This window comes from Arvicanthis niloticus, chromosome 12, assembly GCF_011762505.2.
Source record: "Arvicanthis niloticus isolate mArvNil1 chromosome 12, mArvNil1.pat.X, whole genome shotgun sequence".
In the NCBI taxonomy this organism is placed as follows: domain Eukaryota; kingdom Metazoa; phylum Chordata; class Mammalia; order Rodentia; family Muridae; genus Arvicanthis; species Arvicanthis niloticus.
The window spans coordinates 27,170,530-27,197,310 of NC_047669.1; the positions used below are offsets into that span (position 1 = coordinate 27,170,530).

The window sequence follows — 26,781 nt, forward strand, 5'->3', positions numbered from 1 at the left end:
AATCTTCTTAAAGATACACTTTTAACTTTATGTCATGTGTGTACATATGAATTCAAGATGCATTTGTATGCATGTATACATGCAGGGTAGAATGATGTATGACTTCATGTGTGCTTGTGTGCAGAGTTCTGAGATTGATGTCAGATATCTTACTCAGTCATTGTTCCCCTTTGACACTGAGACAACATCTCTTGCTGAACCCAAAGCAAGACATTCTGGCTAGTCAGGCTAGCCAGCTCGCTCTTGGATTCACTGTCTCCACCTCTCACTTGCTAGTATTACAGGCCAGCTTCCATACCCACATTGTTTTGGCTGGGGTGTCTGAGATACCAAGTCTCATTCATGTAGGCACAGCCAGTTTTGTACTTGCTAAGCTTGCACCCCAGAACAATATCTAATATTATCAAAAGTCTTTGCTTTTTGATTTTTAAATGTTTTAATTGAAATGGAATTACAACACCTTATCTCCTCTTTTCCATCCCTCTGGTTTCTCCTAGGAACCCTCTCTCTAATCCTTCCCACAACCACTCCTCAAGTTAGTAGCCTCTTTTTTTGATGACTATTGATTTATACATATGTAAGTGTATATGTGTATGCATAAATCTATATAAAGAAAGCTTGCTGATCCCATTTTATTGTTTGTGAGTATGACTTCAGGCTTACTGTTCTGTACTGGGCAACCAAAAAGGTGGCTCAACCTTGCACTGGGCAACCAAAATGGTGGCTCATCCTTAGAAGTGGGTGTCCCCCCCCCCCCCCCGTACTCACTACTTGACTGTACTTCTTTATCAGGTAGAGTCTTGTGGTTATTTTCCCTTTTCCATATTCATATGTCCATTGATATTGTCATTTTTTTGGTCTTGTCTATGCAGCAATCTGTAGGAGAGACTGTTTCACTGTAGATTTTCAAGTATTCTGGATTTTACAATGGTTCCACACCTTATTCCATGGTTGTTCCCTGAATCATAGATGCAGGAGCTGTAACATAAATTCATTCATTGAGTCTGGGCTCCTCATTACCTATTGATCTCTACACAATGTCCAATTGTGGCTTTCTGTTGTGGTCTCCACTTGCCTTAAAGATGGGCTTCTTTAATGAGGGTTGGAGTTACATTTATCTGTGGGTATAAAAATATGATAAAGAATGTAGTAAGGAATGATGTTGGTCTAGCCAAGTGGCAGTAGTAGATTCCTCCCTAATGTCTGTGGTCTGACTGGATCTGGGAAGCTGGATATGTTTTCAATGCCAGGTATGGCTTACATTCAACAGATTGGACCTTACTTAAGGTATAAATAGAGAGCTGTTCATTACCACTAACATTTGAGTGCCACTTATTGCACCTTACAGACATATTGCTATGCTAATCATTGCCATGGTTCACAGGTGATGCAACTGGGTAGGACTGTTTCATTTCCTCAATCCCTTGTCAGCTTATATAGTAATTTTGGTACAATGTTGGATCTAGAGCTAAGTCAGTGATGTTTTAAGCCAATAGGTACTTACTCTTAATCCCTGTGAGGCCACCAACGGTTCCATATATAGTCTATTTTGTTTGTCATATCTCTTGGACTCTTCTTATCAATCATCTATATATCTGATATTTTGAAGAACATTATTGCATACTACATATGACATATAAGATATTTAATATGAATCTCTTAGAAGAGGAACATGATGACATGGTATTTTTACTACAAAAATAATAATAGTAACAAGAAAGAAAACAAAGATGAGCTCCAACAAAGAAAACCATCAGTCAGTGGCTTATTTAAAAACTGAGAAATTTGGATCATAATTGTCTCTATAAGGATTTAAAGTGCTGATATTATACATTAAAGCATTTTAAGAATGTTTATACCAATGTTCACTAGGCTTATAAACCAATTTAGCATTGTCTTATACTCAGACTGCATGGAAAATAAGGTTTCCATCTTTAGGAATATGAAACCCAGGAAGGGTAATAGATGAAAGTTTTATGCTTATGAGCATAAACTGTGATTGTTTGCTGTGCCTCAACAGTGATGAAATCATTCAGGGTTTCAGAGCAAGACACAAAACCCTGGGGAAGCTATTAAGAATTCAGTATTAGCAGTTCACGGAGGAAAATGGATTCCATTTACTAAAATGATTTTAAAATGTTTTCCATAAAATTCAAATACCACCACACTGTGAAGATGGACTCTTTAGGTAGGCTTCATTTGAGGCTGTTTGTTTGTTTGTTTTGTTTGTTTGTTTTTGTTTTTTTTTTTTTGTATAAGAGCAATGTGTTATTTTCAGTGGTATCCAAAATTTATACATCTCATGAATGGTGGGCTTTTGATAAACTTTTGATGAGGGAGAAAATCAGGAGTCTGATGGATACGCAAGCAAGAGTCCTGAAAGCTGCTTTCCACAGTAAAAAGCCTATACCTCACATTGGACTGGAATGAAAATGTTGGTTCATGATGGAACAGAACATAGAAGATAGTTTTTGAGACCCACATCATCTTCAGAATCCCTCCTTTTTACAGATATAGTGATGCTCCCAGAGAAACACTGAAAATTAATGTGATCTAGCTGAACCCATCTTTTGCGTAATGCTCCAAATTTTCCATTCCTACATTTAATAGGAAAGAAAAAAAGAAAAGAATGATAGAAACAAAAGTTATGAAGAGTGAAAACTAACAACAAATAAAAAGAAAAGGAAGTACTTTTTTCAAAATTAATGATCTCTATTTAGCAAAGACCACTGAATATTGCATGGAATCCTTTGCCTTTTGGTCACTTTTCTATCCTAGTGAAGCCTGTGAGTGGCACATCTCAATTGGTTCTTGCATTAGCTTCTGGTGAGCATTCTTTTTCTGTGAACAACTTGTCAGAACTGAAATCAAGATCTTGAATGGTGGGATGACAGAGGAAGCAAACACAAGGGCAGATCATGGATTAAATTCACACTGGTGTTTATTATTATCTTTCTAATTACAGTTGGTACTTATTAAATGAATACCTTAAAAAGCCATTCTGTCCACTCAGGGGGGCTTCAGTTCTCATCATCTTTTAGTTCTTAGAATAAATATAATTTCGAGACAATTGGACATTTCTGTTGGATAATGATTTCTTGATGATGAAGAAAATAAAATGCACAGAAAATAAATCAGAACTTTTGGTATCCCATCTCTATTGGTCTGACTCAGTCTCTAATATGTGAATATGAGTGTGTACATGTGAATGCCTTCCCTATCACTTTTCTCCCCACAATGAAGACAGATTGTTGGATATATATTCTAAGATTTTTCTATTAGAAGCCCTATGTAAAGCCTACCCAGAGAGCAGTCGGTCCAGGAGAACTAACACCTACATGAGTCACAGCCCCACATGCATGCTGTCACCTGACATTACAACCTCATATGTTCTCCACATAGCCACACCTAACCTCAGAGCTTAGTCCTGCACATTCTTATATCTTTAGAACAAACCAAGGATACACCATTGATTTTCAGGGGTAGCACATGTCAGAGAAGTCCTCATTTTATGTCAACCTATATCTTATGTAGTATGACCAGAAAAGAGAAAGAAAACATTTCAGACTTGCCAGTAAAGGGAAACAACAAAAAAGTAAAACTACCTTTAAAAATTGCCTGTGAGTAGAAAATTAAGGATAATTATATCATACCCTGAAAAACATGATAAAAAAGACATTATGTTTATGTATCTTTCTGCAGACTGAAGAACCATAGCAAGGGAAATATTTACAGCTTACTGCTATAGGATATATGTCTATCATGTATAAAAAAGAATTTACCATTAAGTCTGTTAGACAAAACTGTAGGAGATTGTGAGTTTTTTCTTTTTCTGTTTTGTTTTCTTTAGTCCTGGCATTTTGGAACCAGCCTCCTGCTGAAGTAAATTTGTCTCCAATCACAATCCCAGGTGGGTCACCTCACTCATAGAAGGACCTTTAAGGCTAACTCACATAGACAGTAGAATGCCTACTTATATGGGAACTTATCACTCTTCCGACAATGATGTTGTCTTTATCCACACAGTGACCATGCTACTTATCTCCTTATTAGTTACTCCTGTATCTCCACTGCTGAAGGCCAGCTGCAGCATCTATCACAGCCATGCCTACTTCACTACTCTCAAGATTGATTTCTTCTCCAGTTTCACTTCTATAGCTGCCTCCATTCACACCTGCTCCCATTCCCCTTTACTCCTCCCAGTTTTGATAACTTGAAGTTACTGGCATGTTAAGATATTCCATATCCCAACTGCTCAATGCTATTGCTGCTAACCACTGAGTACTTTGGAGCTTTTGAACCAAATGAGGAATGGAATTCTAATATTACCAAAACAATTTAAATATCTTAGCTACATAGTTGGCTCATGTCTATAATAGATTTCAAGCCTGGACCAGAATCCAAAGCTTTTCAGCAATGTGGATGTGGCCCTTGTGGATGCACATGCTTTTATTCTCTTAACTTTTGTGATCATTCTAAATCATTCAGAATAATATGTCATTAAATCCCACCCTTGATAGTCAGCCATTATACTTGCAGAGGACTGGAGAAGATTAAATGTGACATTATTTTAAACTTTACTGTTCCTCAAATAGCTCACATACAGGTACTGGGAAGTACAATTACACTTTCCATCAAAATGATATGCATCGAACAGGAGTAATCATTTCTGATGTGAATTTTTCATAGGAATTTTCAATAAGTTTTAGATAACTATACTCTCTATGTTTTAATCTGCTATTACCAATGTTTAAAATGAACTAATGTCAATACTGTTGCTATTGTTGTTTACATATAAATTCATCTATGCATACTAAAGAAGATTTAGTTATTCCTTGACTGTTTTTTTTTTTTTCTGTAGCGCTAAAATAAATCATCCCATTCAATCTGATTAGTGAAAGGCAACAAATCTCTTATTTATAGTTGATGATAACAGCAGTACCAGTTGTTACTTATTGAGTACCTATTACAGCCTGGCACTGTCTAAGTGTTCAGGACTCAGTGTGTTAGTTAAATTGTCTCAAAACAAGTGTTAGGAAGAAGTATAGATTTCATGTTTTGTCTACATATAAATGAGACAAAGAACAGTTAGTTTAAGTTTGTATTTAATGCATACAGTCTAACCACAAAACTCTTTAACAGCTGCACAGCCCACCTCCTGCATAGGAAAAAACAGCACATCAGATTATTTAAATGTGTACTTTTCACTTAACACTTCCCTTCAGCAGAAAAAAAAATAAAACTGATTACAGGGTCCATTAGTTGTTCCTATATTTATGGCCTAAAACAATCAGGGCTTATGGTTTGAATAGAACAGAACACCTGCTAACTAAAGCAATTTGATGGTAAAAGCAAAAGAAATGAACAAAACATAAAATAAGGACAGCCAGTTTCTCGTTATTTTAATCATGCTGACTTTCATTCAAGATTTTCTAAAGTTTATGTTATGAGACAAGTCACATGCCTTTTATTGTGATTTTCCTGGATTTAATACAACAAATTCCTTCCTTCCTTCAGGATGCTATGTACAGCAAATATTCTATTGATCCTGAAAATCCTTCCGAGTAAATGATATGACCCCCTTGTCTCACTCACTTTTCTCTTTTAATGGGACCTCCTGTCCATCTCAGCTCCATTTCCATCATCACCTAATAACCTACTGAGAACTTCGTCTCCTACTGCAGTCTAAGAGGCCACATTTCTTCAGCTCGGAAGATGGGTGCTTTGTCAACCTAATTTCCTTCTCTGCCCACTGTGCATGCCACTTATTCAGGAATAGTCTTTGAAAGGGAGCTACCCCCCAAAAAGTAGGAGACCTTGGAGACAGATATGAAACTAGAGACAAGAAGGGATGAGAATACCAACTCATCCCCTCTTTTTCTACAACAGAAAAGTATTTCAAAAGATCTAAAATGGTATTCCAACTGTTTTATGCCAAGATCATTCACCTGTGGACATGTTCTATGATATAGAGACTTACTATAACATTCAACGGGAAGTACATATTTTAACAGCTTTATTTATTATAGTTTTGCCTTCCCAAGATGTTTTTAACTCAAAGCAATTTTAATGTTCTTTTCTAAGGCAAAAATAGTTCTTATACACTCCTTAGATGACAATTCATCAAATAATTACAATTCTTACTTGTACTCCAGACTGACTATGCTCAGTTTGTTTAGTCCTACCAAGTAATTCAGATTCCTTTAACACTAATGTCTATATTTCAGTTATATCTACTGACAAAGCTAATATTCCTAAATCTTTGTTAAAAAGTCATTTCCTATCTGGGACCAAAGTACTTTGGTGGTATGAGTATAGTTTAGTTTTTGATCCAGACTGGGGATCGAATTTGATTATTCAGGCTTCATCAATTGCTAAAAATAAGAATGTGATTCTCCTAAAATTTTCTGAGTTCTCAGTTTTTTATTTCTAAAGTCAAACAAAAATGCCATCGTTTTCCTAAAGTTGTTTTATCATATTTTACATAATAAGGCATGTTGAGTCTCCTATTGATTATTATGTTATGCCCCTGCCAAAAGTATCCTCATCAGAAGCAGCACATGGATTCTCTGAGCATATTATTCTCAGCATTGATTATATATCTATATATTACCCTGTATAGAGTGCAGCAAATACAAAGAAAAACTGTATATAGTAAAATAACAAGTTAATGACTTATTTCTACAATACTGTATTTTCTTCTTCTTCTTTCATGTTTTTGAATTCATCTGTGGTATTGGTCACAGAGATAAGTAATAGTCAGAGGTAATCTGGTAAATGTTACCCACCTTTTTAGAAGTGAGGGTGAATATTGATTATCTAATATCTGAATAATTTTGTGATATAAATAGTCAAACCATGACAAATTTTAGTCTGTTAACAGTAAGTCGTTGAATATGGAGGGTTTTGTATACAAAGCTGTAGAAAGACCAGAGTAGTGGACCATCAGATAGCTTTTACAGAGAAAAATATCTGTAAATAATTTCATGGCCACAGATAATGTGGAAATATGGTAAAATGAGTGATAATAAGCCTTGGGTGTTTACTATATTTGCTTTTATTATCATTTACTTAATTATAAGCCTTTATGTTTTTACTTTTATAATAACTCAGAATTCCCTACAAAATTCAAAATTGGCTTTCATCAATTTGTATAAGCTGACTCCAGCATACTGCTGCTGGCAAAATGAGACCATTCAAGGTTTGGCCCCTTTCCTTACAAACTAATTGAGAAAATGATGCTTTTACATGGGAACCAATTAGAGGATAATGCAAGTCATTACATAGTTAAATACAAATGGGGAGCCATAAACAAGACAGGTATTTTTTTTTTGTAAAGTGAAATCTCAGTCACACACAAAGCCGGACTGTGTCTATCCTTTTCATTTCAATATGTTCTAACATGTTCAAACACAAATGCAGACAGATCAGATCCACAGGGGGGAAAGTGACAGAATGTTTTTTCACTGATTGTAGGATGTTCTCAGGATCTATTATTGTGAACTGCAGGCAAAGATTAGAACTTGTTTTTGGGGAATCAGAATTGAGAGATTTCAGATCTCATAGATCAGGTTAATAATTCAGAAAGGCTGGACTTAGAATCATTTACTGAATGGATTGATGGACTATTAGAAATAGCTGATGACTGCCCTTGGGAGGCCTTGAGAAAAGTGATAGGGAAAAGTGGCACTTGGGTTTAATAAACTTCAGGCTGCTCAGACACATCTCCTAACTAATGGTTTGTGACATACATAGCCTAGGTTTTGGCCAGCAGTGATGCCCAGTGCTATAATTGTCTTGCATATAGAGTTCCTGTTTCCAAAGAAAGTTGTTTCTGTGTTGACCCAGTAATTACAAAGCTGCCAGTAGGGAGAGCAGCTGCCCCCACCAAAGCTCACCATGATTTATTGGGTGTGTTTGTACAGTTAAACAGATCTTTCCCTTTCTTCCTGCAATGTTTTTACACCTCAATATGAATCTCTCTTCCCCTGAGTTTACCTCATTTACATCTGGAATATTGATCTGGTTGATAAAGGGCAAAACAGTGTGTGTGTGTGTGTGTGTGTGAGAGAGAGAGAGAGAGAGAGAGAGAGAGAGAGAGAGAGAGAGAGAGAGAGACAGAGACAGAGACAGAGAGAGACAGAGAGACAGAGACAGAGACAGAGAGAGACAGAGAGACAGAGAGAGAACATGTGTATACTTTCAATGAGAGATTTTTTTCTTTTGTTAGCTAGATCTATCTGGCACAAAGACAGCTTTTTGTCCTTGAAATTCCTCACAATTTCTTCTTTTGGGAAACGAGCCCCACTGTGAGACTGAAGTGCTCTTCAGTCTTGTATATGATATTTGCCCACAGAGTCTGCAGTCAGAACTGATTTATGAGAGCTCACCAATGCATGAAGACCATAATGTTTGTGACGAATTCTTTTGCAACCATTGCAGATCAGCAGTTTTAGGAGTATGGTTCCCATGGTGTCCTAAATACCAAATGTCTTCTGTCAAACAAACTGCATCGTGATAAAACTGAGACCCTTTGAATGCTTTTGTTATAGTCTCCCTTTTGTAAAGCAGTCCAAAGTGTTTGTTTTATTTTATTAACAAGCATTTTCTCTATATGATTAGAAACTTCACCTTTCCACTATTGTTGTCACCAAGGAGTGATAGAAGCCATTGGGACACACAAACCCTTACTAGACTTGGCCTTTTCATATCAGCTCTGACTTAAAGAAAGAAGAGGAGTTGTACATCCATGATGTTCCTTCATGTTTCCTAAAGGTAGTCTTAGGAAGCCTAGTTCTTTTCATGATAAAAGTTTTTACATTCTAGATATTAAATATCAGTGAATGATGTCATCATATATTTCATACTTATAATGAAGTTATTACTGTTTCAGCATACTTTTTTGGCATAACTGGTATGTTAGAAAGTTTTACTTTTTGCTACCATCATAGAAAAATAAAAGCTGTAGAGGAAAACATGAAACATTCTAATACAGTGCTTCTCAACTTTACTAATGATGTGACCCATAAATACAATTCCTCATGTTGTTTTGAATTCCAAACATAAAACTTCTCCTTGCTACTTCATAAATGTACTTTTGCTACTGTTATAAATTATAGTGTAAACACCTAAATTTTTCAATGGTCTTTGGTGAACCCTGTGAAAAGGTCTTTCAACTCTGAAAGGAATAACAACTCACAGTTGAGAACAGCTGGTGTAATATATTAAAGATCTCTTTACTTCTGAGGACAGAGGGAGATGACCATAGTTTCAGAAGTTAGATTGTCTCTGTCCCCAGGGTTAAGAACTAAGTTAGGAGACATCTCTTGGTCCCTCCTAACCTCTAAAATAACATATATAATATGTTTATTATTTAATGTTAAGATCATTTTATTTTTCAAAAATGTTTCTTCAAAATGCATCAGATTCATCTACCCAAACTGAACTGGTCTTACTTTCATGACAGCCTTAGGATTCAAGAGACAAATATGGTTGATAGTAATCAAGAAAGCAGATGTTTGCTGACCATTCTGCAGATATATTCTATGAGAAGCCAGAATACAGTGCTTTTAAGAGAGAGAAATTGTAGCTTTCCAGCTTCTCATGGATTTTGAAAATCTATATCATAAATTTCATAATAGACTTGCCATTCCCAGCCATGCAACGATTGAGGAAAAACATTAATTTAGCTAATAAGTATAAAAATAAGATTAGTAGTAAAACTTCGTCACCTCAAATAGAAAAGCTATAAGCATGTTACTTTCTGGATGAAAATGACAGGGTAGTCTGACTCAGTGTATAAATAAATGATTTAGAAATGAGATGTGTAGATAAACTGCTCGGCTTGCTGAAGGTACTATAAAACTACTATATAAATTTATCAAATAAAATTTTAAAGGTCTTCTATTTAATATCATTATGAACATTATGGAAGCTTTATATAGATTTACTTTCAAGGGGATTATATTCTAGTATATGATGACATTAGTATTTTTATAACTAAAAGACAAAGTAGAAAGCATTATCTAACAAAAAAATACTAATTTCTGACCTGAGTCTTTTAAATGGAAATGTAATTACATACTGCATTTTATTCTCTACTTCTTACCTGTTCTCTATGGTAACAAGAAAACAGCATTAACCAAGAAAATTCAAATCATTACAGTGTAGAAAAAAATACTAAGTTGTAGTGTGCCAAGAGTTTCCTTCTTGCTCAAGGGAAGAAGAGGAGAGTTGCGTTTTATGGGGGTGATGACATTTCTGCCCGAACTTCATATCTCCACAGTATATAATAAAGCACCAGGATGTTTTAGGTACAAAAAGCAGCAAGAGAAAAAAGACCACAAATAAATATGGGTGAAATAGCAGACATAAATCATAAATGATACATAGTACATGAGTAGCAATGATTTAGATTTTCATGGTTGATGCTGTTTTCTTGTTACCATAGAGAACAGGTAAAGAGAAGTAAAGAATATAATGCAGGATATAATTACATTTCCATTAAAAAGATACAGGTCAAATTGTAAAAAGCTATGAAATTCACATTAGGGATGTTGACCTTGATCCTTTATTTAAAACAGCTCTTATTTTATTTTTGAGATTGTGATTTAATTACAACATTTCTCTCTTCTCCTTCCTCTCTCCAAACCCTCTCCTGTGTCCCTCTGCTCTCTTTCAAATTCCTGGCCTTCCTTTTCATTAGTTATTATTATATGCACACATACACATATGCACATGTGGGCGTGCTGTGTGTGTGTGTGTGTGTGTGTGTGTGTGTTTATTCCTAATTATAACCTGTTTGGTCTGTATAATGTTATTGTATATATGTTTTCAGGTCTAACTGTTTGGGACTGAGTAACAGATTTGTATGCTATTACCCTGGTGAAGGCCATGTCTCCCATCTCAGCCCTCTTTGGTTGCCGATACTTTGTGCAGTGTTGAAGTCTATTTTGCTATTTCCATTCAGTTTGACATGTTAATTGATGTCATCCTTATTCACCTGTCATTTGGGCAATCATGTTAGTGAAACTTTATGTAGCTTTCTATGATACTAGGAGATAGAATCTCATAGCAAACTCTCTGATCCTCTGGCTCTTAAAATATTTCTACCATCTCTTAAATGTTTCCTGAGCCTAAGGTGCAGGATTGCTTTGTAGATGTATTCATTGAGAGTAGTATCTACAACTCTAGATTTTCATTGGTTGTAGTTTTATCTAGTAGTCTCTATATGTTGTAGCAAAAAAATATTTTTTTCCTGATGAAGAGTAAAGACTACAGCTATCTGTGTATATAAATACCATCATTTTAAAAATGTAGTTTGGGATTATGGTGGCTTAGTCGCTATAGATTCTCTTCCAATGACCAACACTTCACTACTAGTGAGAAGTTAGCTAGGTGTCTAGTAGCAGACATGGTCTCTCTGTTATTGTTCAGAATTTAAGTCCAGCTAGACAGCTGTTGGTTTTGTCTACGTTATGCATACCACTAATGTACCAATGCTATGCTAGTCAGTCATGTGTGGTTCATGGTTGTCCTAGATATCATAGATATATAGGGCTGTTGATAACTCCCACCTTTAGCAGCTTGTGTGGAGTGTTTATGGCCACACCACACTTACAATGCCTAATTTCATCTCATCTGCACAGCTATGCACACTCAGGCCTATAGAGTACTTAGACAAAAGATCTGAAAGACCTAGTTCTAAGTTTCTTTCTTTCTCAATAAATGTGAAAGTAGACATTTTAATATATAGAAAAGGATCTCAACAAAAGTTGCATATAACTAACACTTATATAGGAGGAAGGAATCAATCAACATGTAGGTGATTGATGATTCTTGGAAAAATAGTCATAAATCTGTGCTAATATTTAATTGTGTTATATTCAAACATTATTACTGTTATTATTAATGATTGAAAAGTTTTATGCATGCCAAAATAAATGGAAACACTCAAGTGTATTGAAAACACTAAAGTTTGTAAGTTAAGAAAAAAATTGCTATAAGGAAAAAATATCATGAATTAAATTGTATCTTATTTGTAGTTATTTGAAAATAAAGAAGCTTGTATAAGAAGAAATAGCATGAAAGAAGACAATTAAAAGCTACAGTAATACTTGGTTAAACGAACTTGGGAAGCAGAACTAGAAATGGAAAGGAACCTGACACCTCTGTAACTATGAGAAGACATGTGTCACCTAATTGGTTAGGTGAAAGGAAGAAAAACAGTCTCAGATTCAGTAATGATTCAAGTGCAGACTTGAGTGGAAAGAAAAACTCCTAATAATAAAAAATTCAAGAGGAGAAATGAGTTCAGGAATTAAGACAGAAAATTCAGTTAACTGTTCATGGAGCTTAGGGAGTTTATGGAGATGCCATCTTTTAACCAGGCAATCCTGGAGTACATAGGCCTCGGAATTTAGAAAAATAATGAAATATAGAGACTGAGATTTAGGAGTTATGGATGTTTCAGGGGCATCAGAACTATGAGATTGAATCTAGTTTCTCTCTTATTTCCTCTTTCACTGCCTCCCTTGAAAAATACTTGTGTGAGTATCATTTACATTTAGAACTTATTCTTGTTCCTTTTCTATTGGCATGACTAAATATTGTTAAGGCAACTTAAAAAAGATAGCTAAATCAGGATCAGGTAAACCATCTAAACAGTCCCATAATCCCTAAAGGAATAGAAGCAGTCATTAAAAGTCTCCCAAACAAACAAACAAACAAACAAAAAAATCCAGGACTAGATAGGGTTAGTGCAGAGTTATATCAGATCTTCAAAGAATACAAATACTCTTGAAACTATTCCACAAAATAGAAAGAGAAGGAACACTACCCAATTCATTCTATGAAGCCACAATTACACTGCATATTCTTCCTTGGAGATGGAATGGTTTCTGTATAATCAGGGACTTGTCACAATTTCCTTTCATAGAGGACTTTTTAAGGTATATATTTTCTTCTTTTATCATGTTTAATGTTCCAAATAGATTTTAAAACCTGGATGAGTGCATATTACTTTTAGCTTCAGAAGATATCATGTATATTTAAGAAGCATTTAACTATTATAAATTATTTTGATTACTTAAAAAAAGATGACACACTGTATCATCTTGTTTATCTTGCCTCGTAGAACAGAACTTATAAAAAATCAGAGAGCTGACAAGTGGATAACAAAATCTAGGACATGAATGAAACAAAAGACCAGAAAGAGTGTCTTTTTAGGGGGTGTTATAGCATGAACCTGAGTTCCAAAGGACCCAAGGAAGCTTATAGGCTCTTGTGTCTCATGACAAAGAACTGAAAACATAGTTAGAAATGGAAGTAGAGACAGTTTATTCAAAAAGCAAAAGCATTCCTAGAATGAGTGGCTTAGTAATCAGAAGAGCTATGCTACCATAACACTTTGTAGTCTATTACACAGGACTCACCCCAACATCTGTGTCACTATGCTTTCCCTGAGCATGCTCTGTTTGATTTATGTAGCCTGGTGAGAAAGGGTTACCCTGCAAGCTGGCTTCTTCCAAAGTCTATTTCCTACCTAGGAATCTTGTGGTAATATAAATGAGAAGGGCTCTCATAGGGTCCTCTGTTGGAATGCTTGGTTTCCAGTTGGAAAGGATTTGTGGACTAGTTAAAGGAGGTGAGCCACTATGGGTGAACTTTGCCTTTTCAAAAGTCTATACCATTTCCGGTTAGCTCTCTGCCTGTGCTTGTGGATTGGATATAAGATCTCAGCTACTGCTCTACTGCCATATCTGCCTGCTTTCTGTTATATTCTTCACAATGATGTTTGTGGACTCTAATTCTCTGGAATGATGAATCTCTAAACTACATGCCTTCTTTTTCTTTTCTTTCTTGGCAGTTATTTTTAATTAATATCTGTTCTTAAGTGTCTCAAGAAGCTCAAGCAAGGTATTTGGTAGATACATATTATTTGTAGAACAGAAAAATACACAGTGGACACTCACATGGGATTATACAGGTGCTTAATCTGATTCTAAGCCCTGTTCACTAACTGTTCCATGTAAGAATTATCTCACAAGAGATGAATAGGTATTTTGCTTCCATTTTGCTTGTCTGCCACCTATTTTCTCTCTCTCTCTCTCTCTCTCTCTCTCTCTCTCTCTCTCTCTCTCTGTGTGTGTGTGTTTTGCTTAGCCTTTTTAAAAACATTTCTATTTAACTCATATGCAATAAAATGAATTAGCCTTTTAAAAATATTACATTCTATGAGTTTTGACAAGACATGGCTATATGACATCACTTTTCCCAATGTGGAATGTTTCAACATATGTCAGGTGATAAGACACTAGAGAAAGTTACCACAAGATTCCTAGGTAGGAAATAGACTTGCAGAAATTTCAGTCACAGAATTGGTGGGAAAGAAACAAAACAAAGAAGCAAAACCCAAGCAAACAAGCAAAACCAGGCAAATAAAATTCTACTTGAATTTAAGTGTGTTTCATCATATCAAAAGCTCCAGGAAACAAACATACATGCAAAACCAACAGAAACAAAAACAAACAAACAAACAAAAATGAAGAAAGGAAATGCCCATTGTATTCAGAGAAAATAGTGCTTCAAAAATAAACAAAGCAAATGCATTGCTATTCAGAGCAATGAACAGCATGTTAAAACATGTACCAAGCTGTTGTAGCAGATATAGTTTGGTCCTTTAAGAAGCAAACGCATGTGTTGGGATTAAAATAGACATATTGGGTTTGGGGGTTGTAAGCTTGGAAGGATAAAGTAGAGGAGGTGGAATTTGCAGGAAAAGAATTTCCAACTCAACATCATTCTCATATCTGTAAAAGGGGAGGAAGAATGTAGAGGGGGTTGAGTAAAAGATGTGATCATTCTAGAGTGATGGCTGCATAATTCTTAGACATAGTCACTCATCTAAGAAGTATTGCATGCTATAGGAGTGGTCCTAAATCTGAAGCATTATGGTGATCAGGTTTTAGCATGAAGTAGTAAAGAGTGTAAATGAGTTGTTGGATCTGGGACATCAAATGCAGAAATCAAATATTTTTTCATGACCATGTAAAGTTGGTTAATTTCTGAAGGGTGTTTTGTATTAAGAATAGTCAGACCAATGGTTGTTAGTGAAAGAGCAATGAAGAGAACCTCGGGTTCTTCTGATTTTGTGCATGTGAAAGGGAAAGTTATGAACCTGGATGAAGGAGTTATTCTTAGATAAAAGTCTTTAAAGGAGCAAGATGGTCCTGATTGTATAAGAAGTTAAACTCACTAGGTATGATAGTATGTGCCTGTAACTTGAGATGAGGAGGTAGGAGGATGAGGACTCCAAAACTCTACATCGTGTTAGAAGCTAACTTTTTTGGAATATGTGAAACCCCTTCTCAAAAATCAGGGTGAAAGGATAGGGATGGTTGATATGAAGTTGGTAATCACAGTAGAACACAGCACACTTTCAGGACAGCTATAGAGAACTGTTTCAACTCAAGTGTTGTAATTAAAGCCCACTGTGATAGCAAGAAGATATTAAATGGATTTGCTTTACACTGTCAGTTCCCTACACTGAAGCTTAGCCTTGTGTGTTATAATAGATATGTTTTTGGGGGTTTTCTGCTCTCCTTTTTCTTCATCTACAAAGAAGGAAATCCCACTCTCAAAAGATTCTAGTGAAGATTGACTAGCTATTTTATACACTTTACTTTTTGTTGTAAGACTCTTAATTTTCCTCTCCCACTGAGGTAATGTCTACGTTATAGGTTGCTGTTATCTGTTTCCCTAGTTAGCTCTTAAGCATTTCTTGCCTCCTATTCATAATACACATGGTCTCTCACATCACCATTATGAGGGCCACTAAAGTAAGACTGATCAAGGAAAGTACAAAATATTTGTCTGGGCATGAATGAAGAATTCATGTGCTTTAGTTACTACTCTTTAGTTTAGAAATATAAAAATTGAAGTATGCTTTATATGTTTGTATAAAAATCATTACATTATAATTAGAAATGACTGTTAGTTATTAACTACCTATTTTAATACCAGTGAAAATTAGCCCCACTTTGCATAGTAAGAAGAAAGTTTAGAGAAAAATGCTGCCAACAACTCCAAAGAAAAGGATAAAGGAAAGCAATTTATCATTAATCTAGTTTCATTTATTGTACTGGTAGACTTCTGCTGTTCTCTCCTTTAAGTTCAGCAGCAGAGACATGGAAAAGTTAAATTAACTTACATTAATTGTACAAAACACTTTGTTTTAGCATGGCACTTAAATATATGTATATAATATACTTTGAACATATTTAGTCCCGTCTAACCCATTTTACAAGGAGGGAATCCACGATCTATCCTGAAGTATTTAGTCCTCACTGTGAGGAGCGGAGAGAATTGCAACCCTTTTATGACTACCTGATGAAGCAATGTCTCACATGCTCTGCTCCTTAAGATAAACATTTCTACTGTTCAGAAGCATCATCTTTCATATAGCTTAAAATTACATAAAGTTTAGCCAGGCTTGCTCTTGTATATCTCTTAGTACCTTTCTTAGAGACAAGCTTGGCAAGTGAATGGACCATTGTTCTCATAAGATACAATGTATCCATTTTACTTTTCCACGAAATACAAATTTTCTCCATGAGGGGACCAGTACATAAATCATGCAGAACTTAAAACACCCACACAGTAAATATTCATTATTGATGATAGAGAAGATCCAAGATGTACATTAGGAAAAAATGCAGAACAACAGAGCAATACAATTTTTTAATTCATTGATGGTCAAAAAAACCCCATGAAATAAAATATTCACACACACACACACACACACACACACACACACACACAAAACATACTTGACTATCTTTTTCCCTGCAAAAACATAGGCGTTTATTTCCAAACACACCTTTAACATTACATTCAAATTTAAAGCACATTTTAATAAAATGATAATATTAATATTTGAAATATTCTCCATCTATACAAGTCAATTAATTTTCACAAAAGGGGGAAATGAATAAAAAATGGGCAAACAATATTTTAAGCAGTACAATGAACAATCTCTCCCTTCCCCTGTACTCTCCTTGGCCAAGGCCAGTCTTCATAAGCTCTTTTTAGACCAGTTTATAAATTGCTGTAGACTCCAGTAATAGAATTTCATAAATAAAAAAAGATGACAGAAAGTACCTTACTATTGTAAAATGAATCAATACATTCTGAATTTTGACTTCCAAGACTGTTGCTCAGGGACATGTTGTTTACTCTATGGAGGGCAATAGGAATTCTGGATAAAACAGATATGTTCTAGTTTGAATCATTTCTGTTATTGAATTTTTCTTGCATAAACAAAATAAGCATTTCTAAATGAATCACTTGAGAAATGTTACTACTTTACCTCCATCCCCTCAAAATTATCCACTGTGAGGATGGTAGTTCTAAAACACTCCATAAAGCAAGAGACTATTGAAATAAAAATTCAAGCCATTATCTTTCCAATTAAGATATTTAGTAATTTTATAATTTCTAGAATTTACTTCCCTGGCAAAGTCTTCTTTTATTGGTAAATGATACATTTGAAGTTCTTGGTGGGACTCCTGTTTGAAAGATTGCTTTGCTGCTGTACAGCCCCAGTGTTTCCAGAATCTTCACACTGAATTACCAGAGTCAAATATTGCCTAGTCTGTGTAGAACGACAACTTCCTTTCATCTCAAAACATGTCTGCTTCATAGTCACTGTTTATTGTATGATACCTGTTATTATTATTATTTTTTAGTATGTCTTCATTTACTGAAATCTTAGTTTCACTTAAAGGAGTTAGTTGTTTCAAGGCAAAACTTGGTATAAAAATTAACTAAAATCCTCATTGGCTCTACATTGTGTGTGTGTGTGTGTGTGTGTGTGTGTGTGTGTGTGTGTGTGAGTGTGTAGAACTTAATCATTTGGACTCTTTGAGTTTCATACAAATTCCTCTCAAATATAATACAGATTACAATTAACTGAAGAAATTTGAGGAATCAGATGAGATTCTATTTGTTTTGAAAGTTTCCTGTGGACCCCAGTTGTCTCTTGCTTACATATGGAGGAACCCATGGCTTCAAGTGCATAGATAGCAGAGTATAGGAGAGGCTTTTGGTCCTGTGAAGGCTCGATGCCCCAGTGTAGGGTAATGCTAGGGTGGTGAGGTGGGAGTGGGTGTGGGAGCATCCTCATAGAAGTAAGGCAGATGGGGGATGGTTTTCACAGAGTGGAAATTGGGAAGGGGAATAACATTTGAAATATAAATACATAAAATAACCAATAAAAAAACTCTGGAGGGATGTGTGCATGTCATACCCCATTCATTCCATTTAATACCTGTTGTAAATTTTTCTTGTGTACAACAATGCTATTTGATTTTCTCTAATCAACCCCAACTGAGTTGTTATCTTTTAGGGTAGTCATGTGCTGCCAGAACTACGTACAAACTCAGGGAGCCATATAACATGTGCTCTACATGTTCTTTTACAGTTGAAGAGAAATAAAATCGTAGCATAATTTATATCATTGCAATACAATAACAACACCATTATTCTGATAACTTCTGGGAAATTTAGTTGTCACTTAATTTATGAATCCTTAAAAGTACATATTATGTATTTTAAGGCAATCTTTAAGACCACTTAGTGAAAATAAAATTAATATTAGTAAGTAAATGTCCAATCTTTTATAAAAATAAAAATCTAGATACCCCAGTCTTCAGAAGTGATATGAGAGAAAATGTCTTTGCACAACAGGCTAAAGTATGTTAGCTTACTTTTGCCACTGAAACAAATTATCAACAACTTAGGAAATAGGAGCACCCAAGTCCATTACCATACAGTTATATCAGGAAACCAATACAGAGCACAGTGACCTAAACAAAGCCAAAATCAATATGCAAATTAACAAGTGGAATTGTGTGAAATTAAAATGTTTCAACACAACATACACAACATAGAGAATACTCTTGAGAGCCAGGAGACAATATATAAAATGAGAGAAAATGTTTTATATATATATATATATATATATATATATATATATATATATATATATCTGACAAGGGATTAATATATAAAATATATAAAGAACCCGGAAACTCAATTCCAAATTTTCTAAACAAAAAATGAAAAGCTAAATCAATCAGATATTTTTAAAAATAAATAAATAAAAAGAAGTGACCAATAAGTTTAAAACATCAAAAAAAAAAAAAAAAAACCTGTTAAACATTTTCAGCAATCTGAAAAATACCCTTCAAAGTTACATTGAAATTCAACCTTACCTTATTAGATTGGTAATTGTAAAAGAGAAGGAAATACGTGCTGACAAGGGTGAGTGGTGGATACCATTCTGTACAGTGGATGGGAGTGGAGACTAGGCAGCCACAATGGAAGTCAATGGGGGGATATCCTAAAAATTTAAATCTAGAAACTATCATCTGGTCCAATCCAATCACTCCTGAGTATGTACCTGATAGTTTATAACTGAGTAACCTTTTAGTCACCACAGAATTACCTGTTGTTTTAAGGACATAAGACTAGCATGAGGCAGAGGAGCGAGGAACATCTAGGATAAGTGAAAAACTGAGTATATAGATCTTATGCATATAGGGGTTGTTTTTGGATTTTTGTTGCACTGTTCATGATTTCCAGTAGTGTTTCCCATGTGAAATAAATATAATTTTATGTTTTGTATTAAAGTGTATCAGCAGTCATTCAAGAACTAGCCCAATTTATATCACTAGAATTTTTCTTATAATAGCCTGTCTTACACATTCAAGTTTTTGAGCATCTGTGCTGCTGTAAAGACCACTTGTCTTTATCCAGAGTTTGCAGAGATGTATTTTACTTATTTCTTCATGGAACATTCACTGGGTAGTTTTAAGTCAACTTGACACAAGCTGTAGTCATCTGAAAACTGGGAACTTTAATTAAGAAAATGTCTTATACAAGATCAGGCTGCAGGCAAGACAGTAAGATACTGTCTTTATTAGTGGATAGCAAAGGTCCAAGGTCATTGTGAATGGGGACACCCCTAAGTTGTGGTGTTTGCTTCTATAAGACAGCAGAATGAGCAAGGAATGAAGAGCAAGCCAGTAAGCAGCACTATTCCATGACTTCTGCACCAGCTCCTGCGTGCAGATTCCTGCCCTCTTTGAGTCCCTGTCCTGAATTTCTTTAATGATAGATTGATGTGAAAGTGTAAGGTAAATAAACCCTTTCCTTCCCAACTTGTTTTTGGTCATGATGCTTTATCATAGCAATAGCAACCCTAAATAGAATAGGAATCAGTATGAAAATAATGGGGGATTGCTGTAACAGACCTGACCATGGTACTTTGGAAAAGATTATGGAAGGACTTGGAACTGTAGGCTAGAAAAGTCTCTGAGTGTTGAGATCTCAGTGGGCTATTCTATTGGTGCATCAAAGGGACAAATGTTGAGTGCAGCCCTGATGAAAGAGATCTGGCTTGTGAGGTGACAGGGGAGTTGAGAGGCTGTTCATGATTCTATTTGCTATTTTGCATTGAGAATCTATGGTTCTAGTTAGCTGGACTGAGGAATCATCTGTGATTAACAAGATACCAGAAACACTAAAGTAAAATCTTTACCTTACCGGGACAATTAATGCTGGTCAGCTTGTTGGGTTGATTTGTGGGTCCTGCCTCTGTCTCGCCATGTGACTAGGGCCTCTTGTGGGGACAGAGGCGAGGAGATTTGACTGTGTTCACTCCACAAGAGGCTATGTGAGGCTGTAGGACTCAGCTCTGGGATGGGGAGCACAGTCTGAGGTTTCACGTGGAGCCAGAGCTATTGGCTTAGGGGTCCCTGGGAACTGGCTGGTTCTCATGCCATTGTGCTCTCAGATCGAATTGGGGTCAAAGATTGGCTGGCAGCCAAAATAAGGAAGGAGGAGAGGCTATGGTTGCGTCCCATGGGGATGAGAGTTCTTGGTTGCTGCTACTCTCTTTGCTGGGTCATGGCTTGCTCGGTTTGCTTGCTTGAGTTGGTGGTCTCCGTGCCTGGAAATGCAGAGTTCTTCTACTGGAGATTAGTTGGCAGCTCGGTAGTTGAAAACCATCTCCACTGTTCCTCACAGTCGGTCCCAAAGGAGAGAATCCATGGTCTTAAGATAATTTATTTTCATGACAGAAAATAGACGAAAACTATACACTGGTATTTTGGGGGGTGAGGGTGGGCTGAGGTTAAATACCTTTTGAAAAGAGGAGGGTCTGGGAAGAAATGGTTAATTGGCTACGCCCTTCTGGCCTTTAGGTATCTCATTAATATAGAAATCTGTCTTGAGACTCTGTGGCCTGTAGTCATGCCCTCTACCTGTGGAGAAGCTGGTGGGCGTTGTCCTACATGACTAGAAGCCATGGATTGATGGAGGTCTGTGGCCTCCTGTCAGGAGCCTAGCGTCTGTGAGAGTGGTGAAATGCTTTCTGTCCCTGGGATTTCTGGAGATTTTTAGCTGGTGCTGGACCAGAAACCATGCTGTCCTTTTACGGTCCTACATCAGGTGGCATGGAGAAATTTTCAGTGATTAAGAAGAGACCAGGCTCATTGAGGTAGAATCTTCTGAGATGTGTTCCACCAGAGTCAGCAGGTAAAAGATATGTTTCAAAAGTAGCAAAGGTTGTACATTGTGCTGGAAGCTGAACTCTGCAGTGTAAGGGTCACCTAGGCAGCACTGGTTTTGAAGGCATGAAGCAGTGCATTCAGAGCAACTGAGGCTTACCATTGTGTGTCAGGCTTGGAGTCTCAGAAGCAAACCCAGGAGGGGCTACTGGTGAAAGTGCAGACTGGTTGCGTCAGAGCACGCCAGCATTTTGAAGATAGTAGTACCATCAGAAGAGAGTCGGCTAGCCTCAGCTTAGAAGACAAGCTCTCTGTGTTGCAGAGGGCAGAGCCAGAGATGTGGCGAGGTTCTTTAAGGGATCCCAGAAGATCATGAGTAAAAAGAGATATTGGAGACTGAGTGATTTATATTGTTGGAGTTTGATTTTCCTTTGATTTAATCGTGGCTGTGCCCCTACATGGCCTTCGCATCAGCTTCTACCTCTAGGTTCTTGCCCTATTTGAGTTCCTGTCATTAATACCTTCAATAATTCACCATGGCAAAAAAGTATATGTCAAATAAACTCTTTCCTCTACAACCTGCTTTTGCTCATGGTATTTTATAATATCAGTGGTAACCCTAACTAGGATAAAGGGAAAGCACTAATTGTTCAGGCTAGTCCTAATCTATCCATATGTGCATATACAAACTAGCGTCATAAGGATTATTTGAGTTACTTTCTTATTGCTTAGATAAAATGTCATGATGGAAGTATGTGGTGTGATGTTGCTTTTAGTTCAGGGTCTCTGGGAGATATAGTCTATCATGGGTGTGGCAGCAGTCAGAAAGGCATCATGGTGGCAGAAGGAAGTTGGCTGAAAACATCACATCCACACTTTGGAATTAGAGCAGGAAGTGAGATAGCTCTGAAAGTGTCAAGGGGGGGCCTGGAGAGATTGCTCATTGTTTAAGGGTATACTTTATTCTTTCACAGGACCCAGATTCAATGCCCAGCACAGATGTGGCAGGTCAGAACTGCTTTTAATTCCAGGTCCAGTGGATACAATGTCCTTTGTATCCTTTGCAGTCACCAAGTACTCATGTGTTGCACATACATATATTCAGGTAAAAGACACTCAAAAAGAATTATTTATATAATTAATTATTTAAACCCCCAAGACCTACCTTCAGTCACTTATGTCCACCAAGGAGAATATACCAGCTGAAAGTTCTACAATCTTTCGAAATAACGACATCATGTGGGACAAGGTATTCAAACACATTAGCCCATTGTGGACATTCAAACCACAGAGTGAAGCTCCACTTTAATTTGTCTTCCTCGTATAAAAGAAAATGCTTCCAAAGTTTAATCACTTTGTAGAAGATAGGTTGGTACAAGCCACTTTTGTAGGTTTTCCCCTCATAGCCTTGTCTTTCCAAAACTGTGCCTCATAGATAATCTTGAAGGTAAAAAATGACACTGGATTATGAAAAAATGGATAAGATCAGACAATTCTATTCATTGATGGATAAATGGCTGTGGAGCTCTGATATAACAGGGTAAGGATGATGGCTGAACCACCATCAATAATACAGGGAAACACAAGGATGATTGTGTGTGTGTGTGTGTGTGTGTGTGTGTGTGTGTGTGTGTGTATTCATCCATTTCATCAGCTTGACATAAAATTAAATGAAAATGGAGGATCCATGTGTTGAGGCACAAAGAAAGAGTGTCTGGCTTGAATGGTTTGGAACTTTGGAATCATCTGAATACCTTTGACGAATTGTTGATTTCAGTTAGGTCATCTAGGGATGGATAGCAGATCCTACCTGTTCCAGTTTCATTTCTGGGACTATGATAAATTACTATGGTCAAAACAACTTGAGGTTAAAAAAGGTCGATTCAGCTTATAACTCCAGATTTTAATCCACCATTGAGGAGATGTCAAAGCAGGAACTTAAACAGCTAATCAAACCACCTCCACGTTCAAAAGCAGAGAGAAAATAATGGACCTGTTTGCCCTGTGTGATTCATCAACTTTCCTCCTGTCCTATGTAATTCAGACTACCTACCTAGGGAATGGTGCTGCCACAAATGACTGAGGCCTTCTACATTAATTAATGTTCAGGACACTCCTCCCATAGGCAAGCTTAATAAAGACAGTGGTTAAACTGATATCCCTAGGTGATTCTGAATTGTGTTAAGCTGACAGTGCAGTTAAAGCTAACCAGCTGCAGGTAGCATGATGATAATGGTGCTCTTTCTGAGATCCTAAGAGCAATGATTTGGAGCAATACTTACTCTGTTTCCTGCTAACAAAGTAACTCCCAGTGTACAAGGAAAGTCAGTGATCAGTGATCACAAGGTTACAGAATATGGAAGAGCTATGTGTGGCAGCCTCTGGGGATTATTACACAAAATAATATCTTAATGACCATAGCATGGGGTCCAGGTGAGTCTCAGCCAAGCTTCATACTCACTAAGAAAAAGCCTTGTCAGTCACTTTCTGGTGACACATTAACCCTAAATATTTTAATTTAGAGAATAAGGATGTGTGTTTTTGCTTTGGGTTTCCATCAAAAATATCGAAAGTTCTATAAGAGGATCACTGTTAGCATAGATAGCTACAGAATACAGTCTTTGTTGCTGTACAATTCTCCATCATGATCATGCCTACTTACCATCCATTTCCCCTCTTGCTCCTTGAATCCAATTTGTCTTAGCTTGTATTCTTTCCATTTTCTTGGTATTCTTCTTATCTCACCATGTGATGTATTATTCAAATGCCCAACTCCTTTTATTGCTAATTATATATTAACCAGGTTCTGACTTCATTCTTCTCTGTATTGAATCCTGGTCGAGGCATGACACTGACAGAAAAGATTCCTAGAGCTCAGAGGAAATTTTGGCAAATGACAGTTCTCTTTTAGGGCTGTTAGTCTTAATGGAATATTTGATAAGATGGTAATAACCCCTGAGATCCTTTTATAGCAAACCCAGGGGCGATATATATATATATATATATATATATATATATATATATATATACATATTAACAGTCCCAATGACTTTTATTTATTCATTTAAGTTTTCAGTGAGGTCATTTCTTGAAGTCATTTCACAATGACAATTTCTTCAAACATGTTAAACATGCATGATCCAAATGCTCTCCCTCCTGTCAATTATACCTCTTGATATGTACAGAAAATTATTCTCCAGCCTTCTGATTCAGCTGCAGTCTGATTGTCATTACCCTGGCTCTCTTTTAGAAGTGAGGACTTACTGGCTATATTCTTGGAATTATGCTCTATTAGTTTTTAGAGTCAGCATTTTGTTTTCTCAAGCACATATTCTTGCCTATGTGTTATCTACTTATATCTTCTATTATAAAAATCCTTTCTCAAGGTAATTTCGACATTCTTTTCCGTACCCAGTGGTTAAACCGAAGTGTTTCCTTTAGGAATGAAAATATTGATTGCCCTTGTGAATTTTATATTGAAATATAGTGCCTACGTAGTTTCAAACATAAGGTCCAATTAACAATATGAATGAGCAGGCAATACACACATTTCGAGGGTAGTAATAATGATAAGTATTAACATTTATTGAGTCCTTTACTGTTCCAAACACCTTGCAAAGTGCTTTGCAAAGGAATTCTAATTTAATTCTGGCAGTAATCATGTGAAGAAGCAACAACTAATGTCCTCAGCTTTGCAAATGTTGATGCTAAGGTTTAGAGAGGCTGTGGAATATTGCTCAAGGTCATACAGAAATATGTAGCAGTCCTCATAATAATAATAAAAATATCACAGAAATATCTCAAAGTCTGTGGCCCTTTAATAACTGTGCTGAATTATTTTGGCCAAAGCATACTTAATTTTGCATCTGGACATTGCCATGGCCAAATCGAAAATGCTGTTGCATCTCAGATGCAATCCCCTTGAGTATTCAGTTTCATTGTGAAGCCTCCATTAGGCCTCCATTGTTCCAGATTCCATTTATGCTACATGGATGAAGCTAACAGTCAACCTGTTTCATTACACCATCAACCTTAATTAATACATTTAGAATAATGGCTTGGAATTTATTTAACCAAAATAATAACTTCATTTAGCATAACGACTTGGTGCATAGGTGGCATTGTGAGTTACAACATTCTTGCTGCTGTTTCCAGAACATTTACCCTGTAGTTAATGGGAAATCACCTTTGTGATACTGTGACACCTGTTAATGCCTTGTTTCACCTCTGATGCCTGATCTCTTGATGTGAAGTTAGGCAGCCATTGTCACTTAAATGGGGACCAAGTGAATTATTAATTATTTTAATAGCATTCAGATAGTTGCTCTGTTATGAAGTTTTGTGATGCTATAGTTAGAGATTCATAAAGCACATCCCTCCTAACCTTTACAGGTGGTTTGAGAAGCCAAATGATCAGCATTGACTATGAGGTAATCTAGCCAGGACTTGGATGTATTTTCATTAACATTTACCCTTTTGTACTACTAACCTTTCCATTTCCAAGGTCAATATGAGTTGTTAGGCAATAGCAGAAAAATTGTCAGTTCATTTATTCTGTATCTTAATATCCTTCCTTATGTCTAGTCAGTATAATAATGATTTCCAACCATCCTGTCTTCTCAGTGAGGTGAATCAGCTTAAATCAATCACTGTTCAGGTATGTTGGAATGCTATTGGAGATGGCTACCTGCCCACTATCTGCATTCTCCTTCATCGACAAATAATAAACAGGTACTAGGAGCATGGCTGCTCATTTGAAGCTACTATCCTTGGTATCAGAAAGTCAGTGGACATGACTGTGAATGTATTGTCCTTGAGACTTTGGTTACCTTGGTGCTTCTCCATGTTCTGTCTGCTTTCTTCTCACTAGAAAAGCATGTTTCCACCCACAAACCAGGTAGATAAAAATAGGATACTAAGAACAAACTGCCCAGTCAAAGAGAAAGGTAAGGGTGTGATGCAAAGGACAGAGTTGTCTAGCAACTTTTATTATTTAGCACTGTTACTGAAGTATTAACAAGCCTGTAGTTGTTAGGCTTTTCATTTTGAAAGTTGCTTAGTCTTAGGTCAAAATTATGATTACAATGACTGTAACCATTCTACACAATTAAACCGAATCTAAGTGAGGTTTATGGTATGGGTATGAAATATTGTGAGAAAGAAACCTACTTGACTATTTGCATCTATTGTATTGCTAGTTCCTCAACCT

At 36.3% G+C, this 26,781-nt stretch overlaps 1 protein-coding gene across 3 annotated transcripts in view; it reads left to right on the top strand.

Moving 5' to 3' along the window:
* Window positions 1-26,781, top strand: part of Lsamp (limbic system associated membrane protein) — a 2,034,784-nt gene that overhangs the window by 750,043 nt on the left and 1,257,960 nt on the right. For all 3 annotated transcript variants that reach the window (XM_034514988.2, XM_034514986.2, XM_076942923.1), the window contains exon 2: window positions 3,851-3,910. In XM_034514988.2, coding sequence (XP_034370879.1) covers window positions 3,851-3,910 — 60 coding nt within the window. The remainder of the gene's footprint in view (window positions 1-3,850; window positions 3,911-26,781) is intronic.